This window comes from Bombina bombina, chromosome 6, assembly GCF_027579735.1.
Source record: "Bombina bombina isolate aBomBom1 chromosome 6, aBomBom1.pri, whole genome shotgun sequence".
NCBI classification, from domain to species: domain Eukaryota; kingdom Metazoa; phylum Chordata; class Amphibia; order Anura; family Bombinatoridae; genus Bombina; species Bombina bombina.
In genome coordinates, this window is record NC_069504.1 from 77,254,891 (window position 1) to 77,276,524 (window position 21,634).

Consider the following 21,634-nt stretch of genomic DNA (forward strand, 5'->3'; position numbering starts at 1 on the left):
TGTCAATTTTCAAGAAAGGATATTAAGATAAAGGGTTAGATTTATCATTGTTCAGATGGACAAGGTTCAAAGGTTATGAATCTCTCTGCCCCGGATAGCAACTTGCGGGCACTATTTACTGCTTGTGCAACTTTGCCCCCCCCCCCCACACTCTCAAGTGATATTCTGGTGGAACCCTGCCCCCCAGTCTCAAACAATATGATCATGCCACCCTGCCCCCCCTCTCAAGCAATATGCCTGTTCAACTCTGTGCCCCACTCTCAAGCAATATGCTTGTGCAACTCTACCCCCCACAATCTCAAGCGATATTCTTGTGGAACCCTGCCCCCCAGTCTCAAATAATATGCTCATGCAACCCTGACCTCAACTCTCAAGTGATATGCTTGTGCAACCCTGTCCCCCACTCTGAAGCAATATGCTTCAGCATCCCTGCCCCTCCACTCTCAAGCAACATGCTTATGCATCCCTGCCCCCCCCCCTCTCAAGCAATATGCCTGTGCAACCCTGTGTCCCACTCTCAAGCAATATGCTTGTGCAACTATACCCCCCACACTCTCAAGCAATATTCTTGTGGAACCCTGCCCCCCCGTCTCAAATAATATGCTCATAAATCCTGACCTCAACTCTCAAGTGATATGCTTGTGCAACCCTGTCCCCCACTCTCAAGCAATATGCTTCAGCATCCCTGCCCCTCCACTCTCAAGCAATATGCTTATGCATCCCTGCCCCCCACTCTCAAGATGGCTTAGGAGGTGAGCTAACAACTGACAGGGGCAGTCACCCTGACAATCTTAAACTGTCATTTTAGAGAGATTAGATTTATTTGTATGTCTGGTTTCCCCGTTATACCCAAGCTATATTTATGTATTTTCTGCCTGGCTTACAGAGAGGGCAGTAAAGGCTAAACCTCAGTCGAACACAAAACATTCAGGGAAGATCATTTAGATTATGATGCCTTTTTGTATCATGTGACAATGGGAGAGGTGGCACTTCAATGATACAAAAAAACTACAGCACCCGTACTCCAACACGTATACAGTACAGTATATATTTGTGATAACATTTGGTAGATTCATGTCTCAGTACTTACAGTTGCAAGAAAGAGTTTAACAGCCCGTTGGAATTACTAGGATTTCTGTATTTCTCATAAAATTTGGTCTGATCTTCATCTAAGACACAATTATAGGAAAACACAATCTGACTAAACTAATAACACACAAACAGCTGTACTTGTATTTATTTTTTATTGAAGACAATAGTAATCATTCACAGTTCAGGCGGCAAACAGCGAGTCAATCTCTTTGTTAAAGGGACATTGTACACTATGCATTAATGTTTTCTAGATGCTCCATTTATATAGCCCATCTGGGAGTGTTTTGTAACAATGTATAGTTTTGCTTATTTTTAAATAACATTGTGCTGATGTTTGGACTCCTAAACAAGCCCTAAAGCTTTAGATGTATACTGATGTCTGCAGATTTAAGCTTGCTCCTGTTTGTCTAATGGGTATTTTCATATGCAGGGAAGGGGGGGTGTCTACTCATCCTGATATCCCAGCCCCTTTCACTGGGTGTCCCAGCCTAACCTCATCAACAGTGCCAGACTGGGAACTTCTAAGTAAGTTTTTAAAAGGATTTATAATGGATTTTTAGATCAGTATCTGTGCATTTTCTTCTTTATAGTAGTGTCTATACAAATATCATGGGAAATATAGTTCCAAAACCTCTGTAGGGCCAAGTTTGATGATGTCTGGCGTACAGTATCCTGGTAAGTTAAAATAAATGAACTGATAAGCCGTGCTGGAATTCCAAAGTGATTGTGAACAGTGTATAAGGCTTTAGCACTTACAATCATTATTATTTTTATTATTATCATTTATTTGTAAAGCGCTGCCAAATTTCATGAGATGGGGTAAAATAATAACACTGATTTATAGCAAAAAATACATACATACACATTATAGACAAAAGCAACTAATTCATAAAGGAGAAGAGCTCTGCTCAGAACAGGTTACTATCAATAGAATCCTGACCCCTAACACTGCTCAGGCTGTCTGTATCAGCACTCCTGTGGCATATGCACATATTCTTTGAGGGCTTGTGCACCAGTATTCAAGCTCAGAAAGCTGGTCATGGTGTGTACAGCTTCTGTGAAGACATCATTTGTGTCATAGAAGCCACCACTGACTCTCTGAGAAGGTGTTGTGTTTGAATATTGGTGCACAGGCCCTCGCAGCATATGTGCGTATGCTGCTGAAAAACACTAATAATAACTTTTACTAGAAGCATTTTTGCATTTTCTATTCCCTAGTGAAATGCAGCCATGCACATTTCAGGTTTGACCTTTCTATCCCTTTAACTCTTTGAGTGCTAATGACGGCTCTGAGCCGTCAGAGTTACTCACTCTGGTGCTTCCCACCTTGAGGGAGATCTGGGGGCTCCTTACTGCTCCTACCCCGGCAATCGTGCCTGTAGAGTGACAGGCATCGCCGGGGCTTCACGTGATGACGTCACGCGCAATTACGTGATGACGTCACCGCATAACTTTATTTATACTTAACAATGTTAAGTATAGGAGGAGGGGGCATGCTGCTTAGAAGCCTGTATCTCAGGCATCTAAGCAGCTACAGACCCCCAAGACCCACTGTTGGAAAGGTAATCGCTTAACCTTTCCAACAGTGTAAGTATTGGGGGTCTGTTAAAAAAAAAAAAAAAAAAAAAAAAAAATATGTTTTCAAAAATAAAATATTAGCACCCAGGTGATAAATGGCTTAGCAGCCAAAGGGTTAAACCTTCCAGTTGTTCTTTCTTTTCCCCACATCACACCCTTCCCCCACCTCATATCAATCTCTCCTCACCTGTTTCACAGAGCTTTACTAGCGTCTATGAGTGTGACAGAAATGTATCACAACACAACAGCGATGATCTGTTACAACTGTCTGGAGATGTAAGTTACAGAGCAAAACAAAGGACATTTCCATTTGAAAGAATATCATTAGATACATTTTACTTTCTGACAGCTGAGTCTGCTGTCTCTGGCACATAATAAAACCTTTGTCACACAGGTGCGAATGCAAAGTCAACCAATGTGTAAAAGGCTTGTGAAGTTACCTGACATAAAGCAGCCTGCATGAAACTAGTGGAGGGAAACTTTACAAAGAATATGCATTGAGACAGTTATTGCAGATATAGTGTATGAACGGACCACTAAAGTCAAGATTAAACGTTCATGATTCAGATAGAGAACACTATTTTAAACTTACCAATTAATATCAATTCTCTAAATATGCACAATCATTTTATATGCACAGTGTCTGAGATACCAGCTCCTACTGAGCATGTGCAAGATTCACAGAATATATGTATATGCATTTTGTGATTGGCTGATGGCTGTCACATGATGTAGTGGGAAGGAAACTAAAACTAAGTGCTAAAGGGACAGTCAACACCAGAATTTGTGTTGTTTAAAAAGAAAGATAAATCCCTTTCTTACCCATTCCCCAGTTTTGCATATCCAACACAGTTATAATACACATTTTACCTCTGTAATTATCTTGTATCTAAGCCTATGTTGACTGCCCCCTTATTTCAGTTCTTTTGACAGACATGCAGTTTAGCCAATCAGTGCTCACTCCTAGGTCACTTTATGTGCATGAGCTCAATGTTATCTATATTAAACATGTGAACTAATGCCCTCTAGTGGTCAAAATGTATTCAGAATAGAGGCAGTCTTCAAGGTCTAAGAAATTAGCATATGAACCTCCTAGGTTTAGCTTTCAACTAAGAATACCAAGAGAACAAAGCAAAATTGGTGATAAAAGTAAATTGGGAAGTTGTTTAAAATTGCATGCCCTATTTAAATCATGAAAGTTTTTTTGGACTTGACTGTCCCTTTAAGCATTGTTTATTTATTATGCATTTATTTAGTATACTATTCGACTGTGTGTAGTGGTCTTTTTACGGGACATGAAACACAATGCAATTATATGACTTATCTGCAATATTGCAAAACAACATACAAATAAAGTGTAAAAACTTCCAAATATATTGTCACTTTGAAGCAATTGTTCTACAAGGATTAAACTCCCCCTCCCCCACCACATACTAAGAAGAGCCAATCCACATTTGTTACTGGGGTAGACTAGATTAGCCACTGTTTGGTCGCTAGTAAAACTTGCTTTGGTTTGCAGTACATTGCCTCATCAATTCAGTGAGTCCAATTAGGGGCAAGTATGTAGCAGGGTTAAACTTGTGAAGTCTGCAGTAAGCACTGACAATTCTCATAATTGTAAAAACATTATATATTTAGAGTTAACCTAAAGGAAAGAGGCAAAATAATGAAATAAAAGAGCAAAGTTTGGGAAGCAATGTGTGTGTGCATGTGTATGAGTGTGTGTATGAGTATATGTATATATATATATATATATATATATATATGTATGTATGTATGTATGTATGTATATTTGAGTGTTTATGTGTATGTGAGAGTGTATGTATGAGTGTGCATATATGTGTGTATATGGGTGTGTATATGTGATTGCCCTGGCCGTCTACAATGCAGGTTTACATATACATATATATATATATATATATATATATATATATATATATATATATATATATATATATATATATATATATATATATATATATATACACACACACATACATATATATATACACATACATATATATATATATATATATATACACATACATACATACATACAGGGAGTGCAGAATTATTAGGCAAGTTGTATTTTTGAGGATTAATTTTATTATTGAACAACAACCATGTTCTCAATGAACCCAAAAAACTCATTAATATCAAAGCTGAATAGTTTTGGAAGTAGTTTTTAGTTTGTTTTTAGTTTTAGCTATTTTAGGGGGATATCTGTGTGTGCAGATGACTATTACTGTGCATAATTATTAGGCAACTTAACAAAAAACAAATATATACCCATTTCAATTATTTATTTTTACCAGTGAAACCAATATAACATCTCAACATTCACAAATATACATTTTTGACATTCAAAAACAAAACAAAAACAAATCAGTGACCAATATAGCCACCTTTCTTTGCAAGGACACTCAAGAGCCTGCCATCCATGGATTCTGTCAGTGTTTTGATCTGTTCACCATCAACATTGCGTGCAGCAGCAACCACTGCCTCCCAGACACTGTTCAGAGAGGTGTACTGTTTTCCCTCCTTGTAAATCTCACATTTGATGATGGACCACAGGTTCTCAATGGGGTTCAGATCAGGTGAACAAGGAGGCCATGTCATTAGATTTTCTTCTTTTATACCCTTTCTTGCCAGCCACACTGTGGAGTACTTGGACGCGTGTGATGGAGCATTGTCCTGCATGAAAATCATGTTTTTCTTGAAGGATGCAGACTTCTTCCTGTACCACTGCTTGAAGAAAGTGTCTTCCAGAAACTGGCAGTAGGACTGGGAGTTGAGCTTGACTCCATCCTCAACCCGAAAAGGCCCCACAAGCTCATCTTTGATGATACCAGCCCAAACCAGTACTCCACCTCCACCTTGCTGGCGTCTGAGTCGGACTGGAGCTCTCTGCCCTTTACCAATCCAGCCATGGGCTCATCCATCTGGCCCATCAAGACTCACTCTCATTTCATCAGTCCATAAAACCTTAGAAAAATCAGTCTTGAGATATTTCTTGGCCCAGTCTTGACGTTTCAGCTTGTGTCTTGTGGTCGTCTTTCAGTCTTTCTTACCTTGGCCATGTCTCTGAGTATTGCACACCTTGTGCTTTTGGGCACTCCAGTGATGTTGCAGCTCTGAAATATGGCCAAACTGGTGGCAAGTGGCATCTTGGCAGCTGCACGCTTGACTTTTCTCAGTTCATGGGCAGTTATTTTGCGCCTTGGTTTTTCCACACGCTTCTTGCGACCCTGTTGACTATTTTGAATGAAACGCTTGATTGTTCGATGATCACGCTTCAGAAGCTTTGCAGTTTTAAGAGTGCTGCATCCCTCTGCAAGATATCTCACTATTTTTGACTTTTCTGAGCCTGTCAAGTCCTTCTTTTGACCCATTTTGCCAAAGGAAAGGAAGTTGCCTAATAATTATGCACACCTGATATAGGGTGTTGATGTCATTAGACCACACCCCACAGAGATGCACATCACCTAATATGCTTAATTGGTAGTAGGCTTTCGAGCCTATACAGCTTGGAGTAAGACAACCTGCATAAAGAGGATGATGTGGTCAAAATACTAATTTGCCTAATAATTCTGCACTCCCTGTATATATATATATATATATATATATATATATATATATATATATATATATATATATATATATATATATATATATATATATATATATATATATATATATATATACACACACACACACACACACATATATACATATATATATATATCCCATGCTGGGCATCAATTTCCAGGTTAAAGAAGTCAAAACAAAACAAGGTACTCAGTAAAGTATCATAAACCCATAAACCGTTGTTCCTCAATCTTTTTATTGCAAAGACAGACAAAAATCTGCATCCTGAGTATGACAGCGGCAAAACACATAAATATTATTAGGTTGAGAAGCAATTCTTTGGAAATATTAAAAAACAAATAATAAATTTAATCAACTTATAGAGAAAACACCACACAAGCGACACAGTTATTTAATATTGTGCCACTTACATTAGAAAAAATATAATGAGAGAAGTAATATTCATGTTACTTCTTTCTGCAGCTACCTTCATCACATTTTATATTTGGATACAGAAAAATTTACTTGGTGCATTTCTCTGTGGTATAATTTCTTTGTGATATTTCACTGTAGCCCTATATCTGGCATATGGCTTCATGACACCTTTTTACAGTAATATGCACGTTACTTGGCAAACTTTATATCAACATTCTCATCTCCAGTACTCAAATCGGCCAGATTGAAACACACTATGGCCAAATGTATGTGGACACCTGACTAACGTACCTATATAAGCTTGTTGGACATCACATTCCAAAGCCAAGGGAATTAATATGGAGTTGTCACCCTCTTCTTTGGTTATAACAGCCACAACTTTTTTTAGAAAGGCTTTCCACAAGCTTTTGTGGTGTTACTTTGCTCAGTGCGTAATTGTCACTCCAATTCACCCCAAAGCTGTTCAGTTGGACTGAGGTCATGGCTCTTTGCAGGCCACTCATTTTTCTTCACACTATACTCGTCAAACCATGTCTTTATGGACCTTGTTTTGTGCACAAGGGCGCAGTAATGCTGGAAGAAGAAAGGGCCTTCCCCAAAACTGTTGCCACAAAGTTGGAAAAACCCAGTTGTCAAAAATGTCTTTGTATCCTATAGAATTAAGATGCCCCTTCACTGAAACTAAGTGGACTACTAGCCCGAACCCTGAAAAACAGCCCCAGACCATTATCCCTCCTCCACCAAACTTTACAGGAGACACTATGCATTCCTACTGGATTACACCCAGATTGTTCCATCAGGCTGCAAGATAGTGAAGCGTGATATATCACTCCAGTGAACACGTTTCCATTGCTTCAGAGTCCAGAAGCTCCCAATGGGCAGTTCTTGTGCTGATGTTGCTCCCAAGGGCAATTTGAAACTCTGTAGTGAGTGACGCAACTGATGATAGGTGATTAGGTGATTTTACGTGCTACGTGCTTCAGCACTTCTCAGCCTTGCTTTGTGAGTTAGTGAGGTCTACCACTTTGTGGAATGGCTGCTGTTGCTCTTAGACATTTCCACTTCACGATAATAGCACTACACTACAGTTGAACGGGGCAGATCAAGCAGGGAAGTTCTTCAGTTAGACTAATAGTACTGCCAATGTTTATCTATGGAAATTTCATGGATATGAGGTAGATTTTATGCATCCGTCAGCAATGGGTGTGGTAGAAACACCTATATATATAATACTTTGAAGGGTTGTCCACATACTTTTGGCCATATAGTGTATTCCCTTACCTGAGTACAGTTGAGTCAGTTCCAGTAAGTTAGTAGCTAACCATCTGGGAGGGAATTACAATCTGTCCTGTTAGTGGGGCTTCAGAGTAGAACTGAGAAACAATGATTTCTGTAATACATTGAATATTTAGATTAGCAGAATCGGGGTAAAAAAATGAAAGCGCAAGTTCTGGAGTACCCCTTGCTAGTTACCCAGGGGTTTGTATGCCACAGGTTGAGAAACAAGGTCAGAGCCAATTCTAACTAACTTTTATAGAGATTATGGTGCAAATTTGTTATTAACAAATACGCACTCTACACAGACAAAGTGGCTGACTTAAGACATAGATAGAGATGAAAGATGAGGTGGATTAAGCAGGAGACAGAAGAATGTGAGAAGGTTTAAAGATGTGGGTTTTACAGCAGAGACGGATGCAACCAATTTAAAAATAGTCAGAGTTTGTGGCCTAACTTTGATTTAATTGGCTAGGTTGTTATTACAATATAAATCTCATCAATTTGCCACTTAAGTACATCTGTGTCCTAGTTAATAAGGACAACTTCCACAGAAAATATTGTTTTATTTGGAGCAAGGAACATCCATTTTGCAAAAAACAAAGCTCTGTACTACAGCTTGAAACAGATATTAGACAAAACAGAGACATTTGTAAGTATATTGTCCCTTTAAGGGTATGACATTCATTACAGACAAATAAAGTTTTGAAATAAAGTCAAATTATAATATTATATAAGGCATGTAACAAGCCATGATACATACCACACGCTATTAATGATTAGATTACAAGTGACGCACAAGATATAAGCAGTTTATAGCGGCTGTTTGTGCACATTGGATGTAGCTGGCCCATTTTTGGTTCAGAACCTGGGTAACGCTTGCTTATTGTTGGCTAAATGTAGCCACCAATAAGCAAGCGCTATCCAGGGTGCTGAACCTATAATGAGCTGGCTCCTATGCTTGCTTTTTAAATAAAGATAGTAAGAGAAAGAAGAAAACATTATAATAGGAGTAAATTAGAAAGATGCTTAAAATTGCTGCTCTATCTGAAATTTGGGTTTAGTATCCCTTTAAAGTGATGGTAAATTCAATACTTTTATTTTGTGCCATTCTATGTAACTTTTTAAAATAATATAAGTTTCATTGATGAAAATACACAAATTTAAAACGTACTGTAGTAATTTACATATAACCGCTTCTTTGCAACTGCACGCTCCGGCAGCCCCAACACTAAGACTTTTTTGTCGTTGTAACCGTTAACCGTTACATATTTGGCATGTTTCAATGTAAAAAAAACAACTCAGGATGTTTTGCGTATGACGTTGATAACGCATGTGCTAAAGATCCTTTTAGGTTTGTTTTTTTTACATTGAAGCATGCCAAAATTCCACGATTTTGATTGGACAATGGCAAAAACGTCAGGGAAAAAAAAGGTCTCAGTGTCGGGGCTACCGGAGTGTGCAGTAGCAAAGCAGGGGTTATAAGTAAATTACTACAATAAGTTTTACATTTATGTATTTTCATCAATGAAACTTATATTATTTTTAAATATTACATCGAATGGCACAAAATAAAGGTTTTGATTTTACCATCACTTTAAGCAGATACAAACATGAAATCATATTTATGCAATATTCATATTTAATAAAGGTTTTAAATATGTATTTACTATAAATATTTCACATTCCAATGTTCTACACATAAGGGAATATGTTCTAAGTATTCTTTTTTTTATTAATCTTTTTATTGATTTTCAAAAGCAAAACAATATAGCATATAAAACTGACACTTAACACAAGATGGAAAGTATTTTACGCGTTTGTGAACAGTTGACGTAGTCATTAGTAATAAAAAACAGATTTCAAGAATAACAATAAAAGGTGTCCTCTCACAGACACACTGTCATTGCATTAGTTTTAGTATTGAGTCATACTTCTCCAAATGTCTAGATATACAGTTCTCAAAGGGCTTATTTTATATATATATATCTAGTAAATTAAATGAAAAGTCTCAGGCTAAGGGGAAAGAGGAGGGGAAGAGAAAAAAAAGGGGGAGGAGAGAGGCAAGGCCATGTAGTTATGTGGGGCTAAGGTAAGAAAGAAAAGGATAAATTATTTGCGCAGCCAGGTATCCCAAATAGACCAATACTTTTCCATTTGGTCAATTGAGTTGAAGAAATATTTTTCCATGTTGCCCATATAATCGACTATCGTATTAACTTCTACAAGACGCGGAGGGTCAGTTTTTTTCCAGGCGCGGGCTATGCACAGTTTAGAATATATATCATTAGCTTCTTCGACGCATTTGGTATGTTTTTCCCCATAACATGTAGTAGAGCAACCGAAGGGGACAACATGGGTATAAGACCAAGTGAATTGCATAGTGTCCCAATATCTTTCATGTTCTAAGTATTTTAAATAGATATTACTATATATCTATCCTATATATAATTAAATATATATATATATATATATATATATATATATATATATATATATTTTTTTTTTTTTAATTTATACACACAGATATTGTACATACATATTGAGGTATAGATATATATTGTACCAAATTACCATCAGATATATGTAGAAATATGTATTTATGAATAAATAGAACAAATTCTGCTATGTGAAGAACATTGGAATGTGATATTTATGTTTTCATGTTGGGTAAGCGCACTTGAGAATATGCAATCGGGTTTGCTCGCACGTAGGGTTTTTCCACCACTTTTTTTTCCTCCATTGACTTCTAAGGGGAAATACCTTAATGCACGCAATATTCTAAGTTCAGCTTTTTCTGTGCATCGAGTTAGATTTATAATCTGTGGAACAAACATTGAAAAAACCAACAAGAACATTGATGTTTTATATATTTAAGCTGAATGATTAACAAGCTCACCGTATATTTCTGCTACATACAGTGCAGGGCTTGTTCTTAGGCAAGGCAAGCAGTTGCCTAGAACCACCTTGTAAGGCTGTTCAATTGACACAACACAACAATCAATAACTCAATTTCTTACAGATGTGCTAAAGAGACATGTCAAGTGGAAATTAAACTTTAAAGATTCAGATAGAGAATACAAAAAAAAAATCCAAGTTATTTCTATTATCTTAAGACACGGGAACACTCCTGAGCCTACCTCAGTATGGTAAAAAAAAAAAAAAGGTAAATTTGGTATAGTATTTTTTAAATGATATGCTCCATCTGACTCATGATACTTTGATTTTGACTTTCATGTGCCTTTAAACTTGACTCTCAAGCAGCACTAATTGTGGATTTCAAGTGTTATTAAAGGGACCCTGAAGCTATTTATGAGGTTAAATGCCTGACTTCCAGCCCTCGGAGTATTGTGCAACGCTGGCAGAAAAAAATAAAATTGAGTAAAAACTTTTTAAAACTGAACGATCCATTTTTTGCATTTTTAGAGGCTGAAGCAGTTCAAGAGACATTAAACTTTGGACACAATTGCAATAGAACAGTTGAACGCACTATGCTATTGTATTACTCCTGTGCCAGCAGCTACTTTTAAAGCCATTCTTTTATTTTAACAGGCTACTGCTGCCAGTTGGCGAAGCTCCACATCTTAATTCTAGACACTGGGGTCAATTTATCAAGCTCTGTACGCCGCTCTATAACCTGTCCATCTGCTCTGAGGCGGCGAACACAAATCAACCCGATCGAATATGATCGGGTTGATTGACACCCCTTGCTAGTGGCCGATTGGCCGCGAATCTGCAGGGGGCGGCATTGCACCAGCAGTTCACAAGAACTGCTGGTGCAATGATATATGCTGTCGGCATTTATCGATGTGCGGCAGACATGATACGCTGCTTCGTATCATGTCCGCTCGCACATTGTTAAATATACCCCACTGACATCTTGGAGTTAAGGGATATGAAACCCAAAAATGTTCTTTTGTGATTCAGACAGAGCATACAATTTTACAAAAGTTTCCAATTTACTTCTGCTAACAAAATTTGCTTTGTTCCCATTGTATTCTTTGTTGAAGAGATACCTAGTAAGGTGTCTATAGCACTACATGGCAGGAAATAATGCTGATAGCTAGTGCTCTTGCATATGGATAACATTCTGACAAAACTTCTGCCATTTAGTGTTCCAGACACGTGCACGCTCTTGAGATTACGTGCCTGCATTTCAACAAAAGATACCAAGAGAAAATTTGATAATAGAAGTAAATTAGAAAATTGTTTAAAATTGCATGTTCTACCTGAATCATGAAATAAAAATGTGGGGTTTCATATCCCTTTATGGTATTGTTGCACTCTGTGACAGGAGACGTGCACATCCACAGACCAGTGATGTTGTTGTCTGTTTGACAGCAGTATTGCGCACGTTAGGTTAGTGTGACTGATACAGAGACGGAGCTTTACAATATTGCAGCGCGTTACTGTACACGATTCATGTATAAACCAGAATCAGCTATCTAGAAATGCTCACCACTTTTGTTACAGGGTGCAAGAATATGTGATCTCTAAGGCGGCAGTAGCCAGTATGCGGTGGATCTTCACCAAACGGCACCTGTAAAGATGCAATATTGCTGCAAGCTCAGGATAATAAGCAACAGCATGGTAGTTAAAGGGACACTAAACACAATTTTTTTCTTTAATGATTCAGATAGAGCATGCAATTTTAATCAACTTTCTAATTTACTCCTATTATCAATTTTTCTTTGTTCTCTTGCTATCTTTATTTAAAAAGCAGGAATGTGATGCATAGGAGCCGGACCATTTTTTGGTTGAGAACCTGAGTAATGCTTGCTTATTGGTGGGTAAATGTCAGCCTCCAATAAGCAAGCGCTATACATGGTGCTGAACCTAAAATGGGCTGGCTGCTAAGATTTACATTCATGAAAAAGAACGAAAAAAATGTTAATAATAGGAGTAAATTAGAAAGTTGATTAAAATTGCATGCTCTATCTAAATCATGAAAGAAAAAAAAATTGGGTTCTGTGTCCTTTTAACTGTTGTGCCCATGAGTTTAAGGTTTCCTTCAGTTCATGTGCACAGAACTTCATTATCTGAGTGTCCCCCCTGGTAGCAAGAATCCAGAAGAAGCTCATTATAATGTCGCTCATTACAATGCCTTAGGCCAGTGTTTTTCAACCAGTCTGCCGTGGCACACTAGTGTGCCGTGAGAGATCCTCAGGTGTGCCACGGCAGACTGACAACAGTGTGAGATATTTTTTAAACTTTGCTTGTTTTTTACTCCCAGTGCAGGGGTAGTTTGTAGGAGGCATGGCATAACAGCACAATACATACAGTATGTGTGTGTTTGTGTGTATGTGTATAGATATATATGCTGTATTAGGCTACAATGTGTGATTTTTTTAAAATTTTGGGATGGTGGTGTGCCACAGGATTTTTTAATGTAAAAAAGTGTGCCACGGCAAAAAAAGGTTAAAAAACACTGCCTTAGGCAACACAACTTCTGATTGGCTATATCATCCCCAGCCTTCTTTGTCTTCCAGAAGTGTAGAACTGGATGTGACAATAAAATGATCCATACGTAAATAAAAAATTATGTTTTAAAAAAAAAGTTTGTAAATAATAAAAATTGGAGCATTGCTAGTGTTAAAATGGCATGCACTAACGAATTAGAGCATGTAATCGTCTCATTATTATGTCCCTTTAAGTGGACTGGAAGTGGTGTATAAAACAATACATTACTTACATTCTTCATCTGCTTAAACAAGAAAAATATCACTGCTCTTAAACAATACATTCTGCCATGAATCACTAAGGCAATAGCTCTTTATTAAATACAGGTACAGATGCTTGTGAATGAAGATATTCCTGATCAGATATAGGTATAATACACCTGGGCATTTGCTGATGAATGATATAGGCAATTGTGACTTGTCCTCAATGCTCAGGAAGGCTGAATATTTTATATGGGCACTTGATTGATTTGTCTTTAGTAAAATGTGTTAACTTTGTAAATGCTTGAGGGAACTTCTGCCTTTGACTGTAAGTGATAGGAATCTGGCCCTGTATACATCTGACCTGAAGGCTTCTGTAATATATTCATCAGATAACTTTGCTATCAGATCACAAAACTCCTCAAATTATGCCATAGCTCAGGGGCTGACAAATTTATTTGACAAATTAGCAGTTTAGTAGCTACAATAATATTGAGGAGGAAGCCATACAAATTCTGAGGAGTCAGGGAGATATATTATGTTGTGAAATGTGTACACATCCTAAAGGTTATGAACCAGAACTAAAATGACAATGTAAAATAAGATAAACCGTTGAATGAGTAACAATGAAGAAAAAGAAGCTAATAGTAACTACTGAACACAAATACTCAATAGTTGTATCTAGATTTCATAGGATGACATTCAAAACTATGGCTTTATTTGTGGAATATAAGCTCATTTGAAAATTCTAGTTATCTGATTAAATTTGAAATGATTAACAATTAATTTGGAAAGAAAAAATAAATACAATTGTAAAATTTCAATAATCAAACAAAAGGAGAATGTCAAGTTCAACGCCAAACTAAAATTCCATAAGTTGCAGATTTAGTTAACCCCTGCCTGTCACAAAGAGCTTTAAAGACCTATTTGGCAGCTAAGCAGTTACATTGATTAAATGGATTAGGGTACATAATCTGCATCAGATATAGGATGAAGCTGTTACTCACCTGAGAAAGAAGAAATAAGAGAAATCCTGCATGACTGTGTGGGAGTGACAGGAGAAGTATCCCAGTCCTGTAAGGTTTAACCTAGATCCAGCAGGCACCTCCAGCATGCTCCCCCAAGCCTGGTCACAGAGCATCTCAATCTCAGCAGAATAAAACAGCCCCCCCTCACTGGCTTCATAATGCCATGGTAAATAGTTATACATACTGTAGGTCTCCTGGTGCACAGCCAGCACCTTAGCGTACACTATAATCTCTGCCAGCTCGGATCTGCACCCCTCACTCAGTGGTCTCCAGTCTGAGGGGAGTTGGCACCCTAAAGTGCCGCTCAAAAGAACCAGCAACGTGAACACAAACCGGAGCATGATAAGAAGCAAAGGGAAATGTTTTTAAATTGCACTTTCTTTTAGAAAGTATTGCACTTTATGATTTCTGTATATTACATAGTATGTCCAGTGATAGCTATAGGATCCTTTATATGGTTTGTTCAGCAGTACCCTATTTAGTTCCCTGTATTCATACAGTTTCCCTGAGCTTATATCCAGTGCCCTATTTAGTTCCCTGAGCTTATATCCATACAGTCAGTGCCCTATATAGTTCCTGAGCTTATATCCATACAGTGCCCTATATAGTTCCTGAGCTTATATCCATACAGTGCCCTATATAGTTCCTGAGCTTATATCCATACAGTGCCCTATATAGTTCCTGAGCTTATATCCATGCTAGCAGGTAAGCGGGATGATGTCAGACACACTCCCTGTGACCGCAGCACAAGTCTGTGCAGCTCAGCACTGGAGAGAGGGACTTCTGTTGTCAGTTTTTAACATCTAGTAGTCAGGACACGCCCACCCAACTCTAACATTCTAAAGGCGGCGATCTGTGGGCGTGGCTCTCCGGTAAACTGTATCATGCAGACAATACTTTAGCTGCAGCGCATACGTTGATGTCAGACTATTCACTAAATTTACTTCCCCATTGTCATTTTTCCAAGCGATTATCGAGTTCTTGTTTACCATACCAAATACTATGCAATGCTAATTTGCTGTTTTTAAGGGTCTCGCATTCCTTATACTGACGAGATTAACTATATAAAATATAGTAAATACTTTAGCACAAATATTACGTTTCATTATCAGCCGTGCTTTTCATATACCACTGGAGACGAGCATACGCCCCACGAGAAAATAAGAAGCACACATACGTCCGTATGCTCTACTCAGCTGTGTTCCCTCAGTAGGTGTTCCATTAAATGCAACTTTATATATGGCTCGTTTTATTAATATGCGTAAGGGCAAAGTTCCCGGGTAGAGAACCTGTCTGTTGATGTTTGTGCGCAGGGAGGCACCATTGCACATGGAAATAATTGCGCTGCTCTGCTTCAATGCAACCAATCACAAAAACAAGAGTTGCCAATTACCCCAGAGTGGACCTGTCCAAGGTTCTGTAAAATTGTGTCCCCCCCCCCCCTTAAAGGGACAGTGTACTATAATATTTTCTCCCTTTGAATGTGTTCCAAATTATCAGGGCTGGTTCAACCATGGGACCAAGTGGGTCCAACGGACCAAGGCAGCACTTGATTGACAAGGGGTAGCACTGATTCAGTCACTCAGACCCAAACCTCTTCTATCCTCTGTCTCTGTGAGGGAAGTCACATGCTCTCAGCTGCACATCATCATGCACAAAGACACAGAACCAGTCAGGGGCAACACTCAAGGTGGGGTAAGTGCATCTTTTCCCTAACTTCCTCCCACATATTGCACAATTGCCATAATCACCATAATCATTGGTTGCTTGCTGGTAGGTAGGCAAGCTTGGCAAGGTCAGCAGCCAGGCTAGTAGGTTGATATGCAAATCAGTAATGTTACTATATGTGTTGCTACCCCCCACCCCCCTACTACCTGGCTAACTCCTTTTTACTTTGGATTTGGCCATTTCATGGCTTACGGGATCTCACTGACTCTTGCTGTGTGTACTTGGTCAGGAAAGAGCTTATCTGTGACCAGGAAAAACCCTTCTAGGCTCGCAGGGCTCCTGGAACTGCCGGCCGCACCGCATCGTATACCAGCCTAACCTCTCTCCGGCTGGCCGGGCTCCTGGAACTCCCAGTCGGCCGCATCACGCCGGACACCCGCTAAATTTACCCCTGGTCGCTCCAGTGGCTGTTTGCCCCAGAGCTCCGCTCTTTTGGGGATTGGTAGCCCCTAGGGAGGACAAGAGGTAGGGGAATTACCGGAGGGGAGCTCCTTTGGGAACCTGGAGTTTTGGACACCCCCATCCCCTATCTTTACTGGGCTCCGGTCCGCAGTAATAAATCACGCCGCTTTTTTGACAGTGGCATCTGGAGACCGAGAGCTTTCAAATGGCACCCTGGAAGTGCTTCCTCGGGATCACCCCGAAACCACCACCTCAGTCTGTCTGAAAGGGTGGGAATGGCGGGAGATTTGGGAGTAAGATAAGACCCTTTGTTTGTGTATAAAAGTAGTGTGTGTTTCATAATAAAATCAGTTCTTCTTGTTTCACCTGGATGCTAGTCTGTCTAGTTATTTGGGTGGGAATTGCTATAATCACTTTCTCTGCTACATAGCGGCCTGTTGTCAGGTATAGGAAGGACCCTCTGGCAGAGCTACCCAGTCGGGGTAGCCGGAGTCTGTCACAGGGTGGGATCCTGAATACTGGTGCTGTCTGGTATCAGGGTGGGCTACTGGCTGGGATCACTTGGCGGCTACACAGCTGCAGTCGGCAGGGAGGAAGCAGGACCCTTTTTGCGGAGCTACCCAGTCGGGGTAGCCGGGGTAGCCGTCACACAGTCATATACCGACCCCCCTGACTCCTCAACTCAATTTCTAGATCACTTGGCTGCCTTATTTCCTTTCCTCAGACACCCCTGCCCTCATTCTTGGCGATTTCAACATCCCTCTTGACAATCCCACTGCCTCCTCTCCAAAACAACTTCTGCAACTCACTTTCTCTTTCGGTTTGTCACAATGGACTGACTCTCCCACTCACAAAGATGGTCACTCCCTTGACCTGATCTTTAGCTATCAATGCACTATTTCAAACTTCACTAACTCTCTTTTTCCTCTTTCTGATCACCATCTCTTCAATTGCAACATCTCATCCCTCCCTACAACTCTCCCTCGTTCTACTCCTCACACCAAACTTGACAGAAGCATACTGTCATTAGATCAGCAACAGCTTGCTAATTCCCTTGAACCTCTCTTCTCATCCATCTCCTCCTTCTCCTGCCATGACCAATCTATCTGCCACTATAATTCCACCCTTACATCGGTCCTTGACAATCTGGCCCCTCTTACCATAGCTCGGAAATCACACATTCATCCTCAGCCTTGGTATACTCCTCTGACACGGTACCTACGCAGATCTTCCCGTATTGCTGAGCGGCACTGAAAAAAATCTCAGAGTTCAGCTGATTTCCTTCATTACAAGTTCATTTTGAACTCCTACTACTCTGTCCTTAATCTCTATAAGCAACATTACTTTTCTACTCTTTCTTCAAACCCAAAACGTCTGTTCTCCACTTTCAATATTTGATACTGTTGACCACCCTCTTTTGCTCCAAACCCTCAAATCCTTCAGCATTTGTGACACAGCCCTCTCAGGGTTCTCTTCCTACCTGTCTAACCGTACCTTTAGTGTAGCCTTCTCTGGGGCCTCCTCTGCCCCGTCACCACTTTTTATGTTGGGGTACTGCAAGGATCTGTCCTCAGTCCCCTTCTCTTCTCAATCTACATGTCACCATTAGGCTCCCTAATTAAGTCCCACGGGTTCCAATATAATTTGTATCCCGACGACACCCAAATCTACTTCTCTGCACCAGATCTATCTCCCTTGCTAACCCGTGTCACTTACTGTCTTTCTCACACCGCTTCCTGGATGTCCTCTCACTACCTCAAGCTAAATCTCTCCAAAACTGAGCTCCTTATTTCCCCCCCTTCTTCCAAAATCTCCACCCCCAATCTCTCTATAACTGTCGACAACTCCATCATTACCCCTACCCCTCATGCTCGATGTCTTGGGGTCACACTTGACTCAGATCTTTCTTTCACTCCTCACATTCAGTCCTTGTATAAATCCTGCCACTTCCACCTTAAAAACATCTATAAAATTAGACATTTCCTTACACAAGACACAACTAATATTTTAATCCACTCTCTCATCCTTTCCCACCTCGATTACTGCAACTCTGTCCTCTCTGGTCTCCCCAACTGCCGCCTAGCTCCTTTACAATCCATAATGAATGCCTCTGCCAGGCTCATCTTCCTTACACGTTACTCTTCATCTGCTGCACCTCTCTGCCAATCCCTTAACTGGCTTCCTCTTGCCTCCAGGATTAAACACAAAAGTTTCACTCTGACATACAAAGCCCTCAACTGCACTGCTCCCCCCTATATCTCAGACCTTGTCTCCAGATACTCTCCCTCCGACCCCCTTCACTCTGCTCATGACCTCCTACTCCCCTCCTCTCTTGTTACCTCCTCACACTCCCGCTCACAGGACTTCTCCAGACTGGCTCCCATCTTGTGGACACTCTGACTCGCTCCTCAAGGCTTTCCCTTAGTTTTCAAAACTTCAAGACTCTACTGTTCAGGGATGCACACAACCTACACTAACCTTTCTTTATACATTTTCCTCTCCTCTATTGCTATCCACTTGAACCCCGTTAGCATGTAAGCCTAAGAGCCATGCTGTTTGTAGATCACCTTCTTTAGAGCTGACTTCAACAGTGCGACTCTTGGCAGGGCCCTCTACCCGTCTGATCCCTATAAATGTTTCCTTGTATTCCGCCTATGTTTATAGTGCTGCAGAATCTGTTGGCGCTCTACAAATAACCAATAATAATAATAATACTATAATTACTAGTTATATGTGTTCAGGGGGAGTTAGCGGGGCGTGCTAGTGGGAGTAGTCTGTACTTTGCTTCAGAAACGTCAACACAAGATCGATATGTTCGAAGCAGCAAAGAAAGGTAGCGGCCATTTTTGTCTCGCTAGCTACCAGCTGCCAAGACTACATCGCCTGAGCTATGTAGTGTAGCTGTAATTAAACGTATGTCCCCACGGCAATATTTGAAGTGTGCCAACACACAAACTAATTTTAGTTTCAGTGAGCTCACTGTCTGCTCCGTGTAGGTACACATCGAATAGGGTCCCCCTCCACAACAATATGCCGCCGAGCGGCGATGTCGGTGATGTGGGTGGTGACGTCACTTCCATTGACTTCTATGAGAGAGACATTGATGCTCACCAGCATTGCTCACCGGCATCAGCCAATCAGATTGAGCTCGCATTCTATTGGCTGATCGGAACAGCCAATAGAATGCGAGCTCAATCTGATTGGATCAGCCAATCCGATTGAACTTGAATCTGATTGGCTGATTCAATCAGCCAATCAGATTTTTCCTACCTTAATTCCGATTGGCTGATAGAATCCTATCAGCCAATCGGAATTCGAGGGACGCCATCTTGGATGACGTCCCTTAAAGGAACCTTCATTCGTCGTCGGGAGAAGAGGATGTTCCGCGCCGGAGGTCTTGAAGATGGAGTCGCTCCTCGTCGGATGGATGGAGATAGAAGATGCCGCTTGGATGAAGATGTTTGCCGGTCCGGATGTCCTCTTCTTGCCGGATAGGATGAAGACTTTGGACGCTCTTCTGGACCTCTTCTTGCCGGATAGGATGAAGACTTCGGAGCCTCTTCTGGACGGATCAGTTATACCCGGCGTTGTGAAGATAAGGTAGGGAGATCTTCAGGGGCTTAGTGTTAGGTTTTTTAAGGGGGGTTTGGGTTAGATTAGGGGTATGTGGGTGGTGGGTTGTAATGTTGGGGGGGTATTGTATGTTTTTTTACAGGCAAAAGAGCTGTTTTCTTTGGGGAATGCCCCACAAAAGGCCCTTTTAAGGGCGGGTAAGGTAAACGAGCTGTAAACTTTTTATTTTAGAATAGGGTAGGGCATTTTTTTATTTTGGGGGGCTTTGTTATTTTTTAGGGGGCTTAGAGTAGGTGTAATTAGTTTAAAATTCTTGTAATCTTTTTTTATTTTTTGTAATTTAGTGTTTTTTTTTTTTGTAATTTAGTGTTTTGTTTTGTTTTTGTAATTTAGTTTAGTTGATTTAAGTGTAGATAATTGTAGGTAGTTTATTTAATTAATTTATTGATAGTGTAGTGTTAGGTTTAATTGTAACTTAGGTTAGGATTTATTTTACTGGTAATTTTGTAATTATTTTAACTAGGTAGCTATTAAATAGTTATTAACTTTTATAGCTATTGTACCTGGTTAAAATAAATACAAAGTTGCCTGTAAAATAAATATTAATCCTAAAATAGCTACAATATAATTATTATTTATATTGTAGCTATATTAGGGTTTATTTTATAGGTAAGTATTTAGCTTTAAATAGGAATAATTTATTTAATAAGATTTATTTTATTTCGTTAGATTTAAATTATATTTAACTTAGGGGGGTGTTAGTGTTAGGGTTAGACTTAGCTTTAGGGGTTAATACATTTATTATATTAGCGGTGAGGTCCGGTCGGCAGATTAGGGGTTAATACTTGAAGTTAGGTGTCAGCGATGTTAGGGAGGGCAGATTAGGGGTTAATACTATTTATTATAGGGTTTTTGAGGCGGGAGTGAGGCGGTTTAGGGGATAATACATTTGTTATAGTAGCGGCGAGGTCCGGTCAGCAGATTAGGGGTTAATAAGTGTAAGTAGGTACCGGCGATGTTGGGGGGGCAGATTAGGGGTTAATAAATATAATATAGGTGTCGGCGATGTTAGGGGCAGCAGATTAGGGGTACATAGCTATAATGTAGGTTGCGGAAGATTAGGGGTTAAAAGTGTAATGCAGAAGTCAGCGATAGCGGGGGCGGCAGATTAGGGGTTAATAAGTGTAAGGTTAGGGGTGTTTAGACTCGGGGTTCATGTTAGGGTGTTAGGTGCAGACTTAGGAAGTGTTTCCCCATAGGAAACAATGGGGCTGC

General features: G+C 39.8%; 1 protein-coding gene across 1 annotated transcript in view; it reads right to left on the reverse strand.

The window, feature by feature from the left end:
* Positions 1 to 15,411, reverse strand: part of CCDC3 (coiled-coil domain containing 3) — a 142,691-nt gene extending 127,280 nt beyond the window's left edge. The window contains exon 1 of the mRNA XM_053716476.1: positions 14,636 to 15,411. Coding sequence (XP_053572451.1) covers positions 14,636 to 14,997 — 362 coding nt within the window. The 5' untranslated portion in view covers positions 14,998 to 15,411. The remainder of the gene's footprint in view (positions 1 to 14,635) is intronic.
* Between the last annotated feature and the right edge of the window lie 6,223 nt (positions 15,412 to 21,634).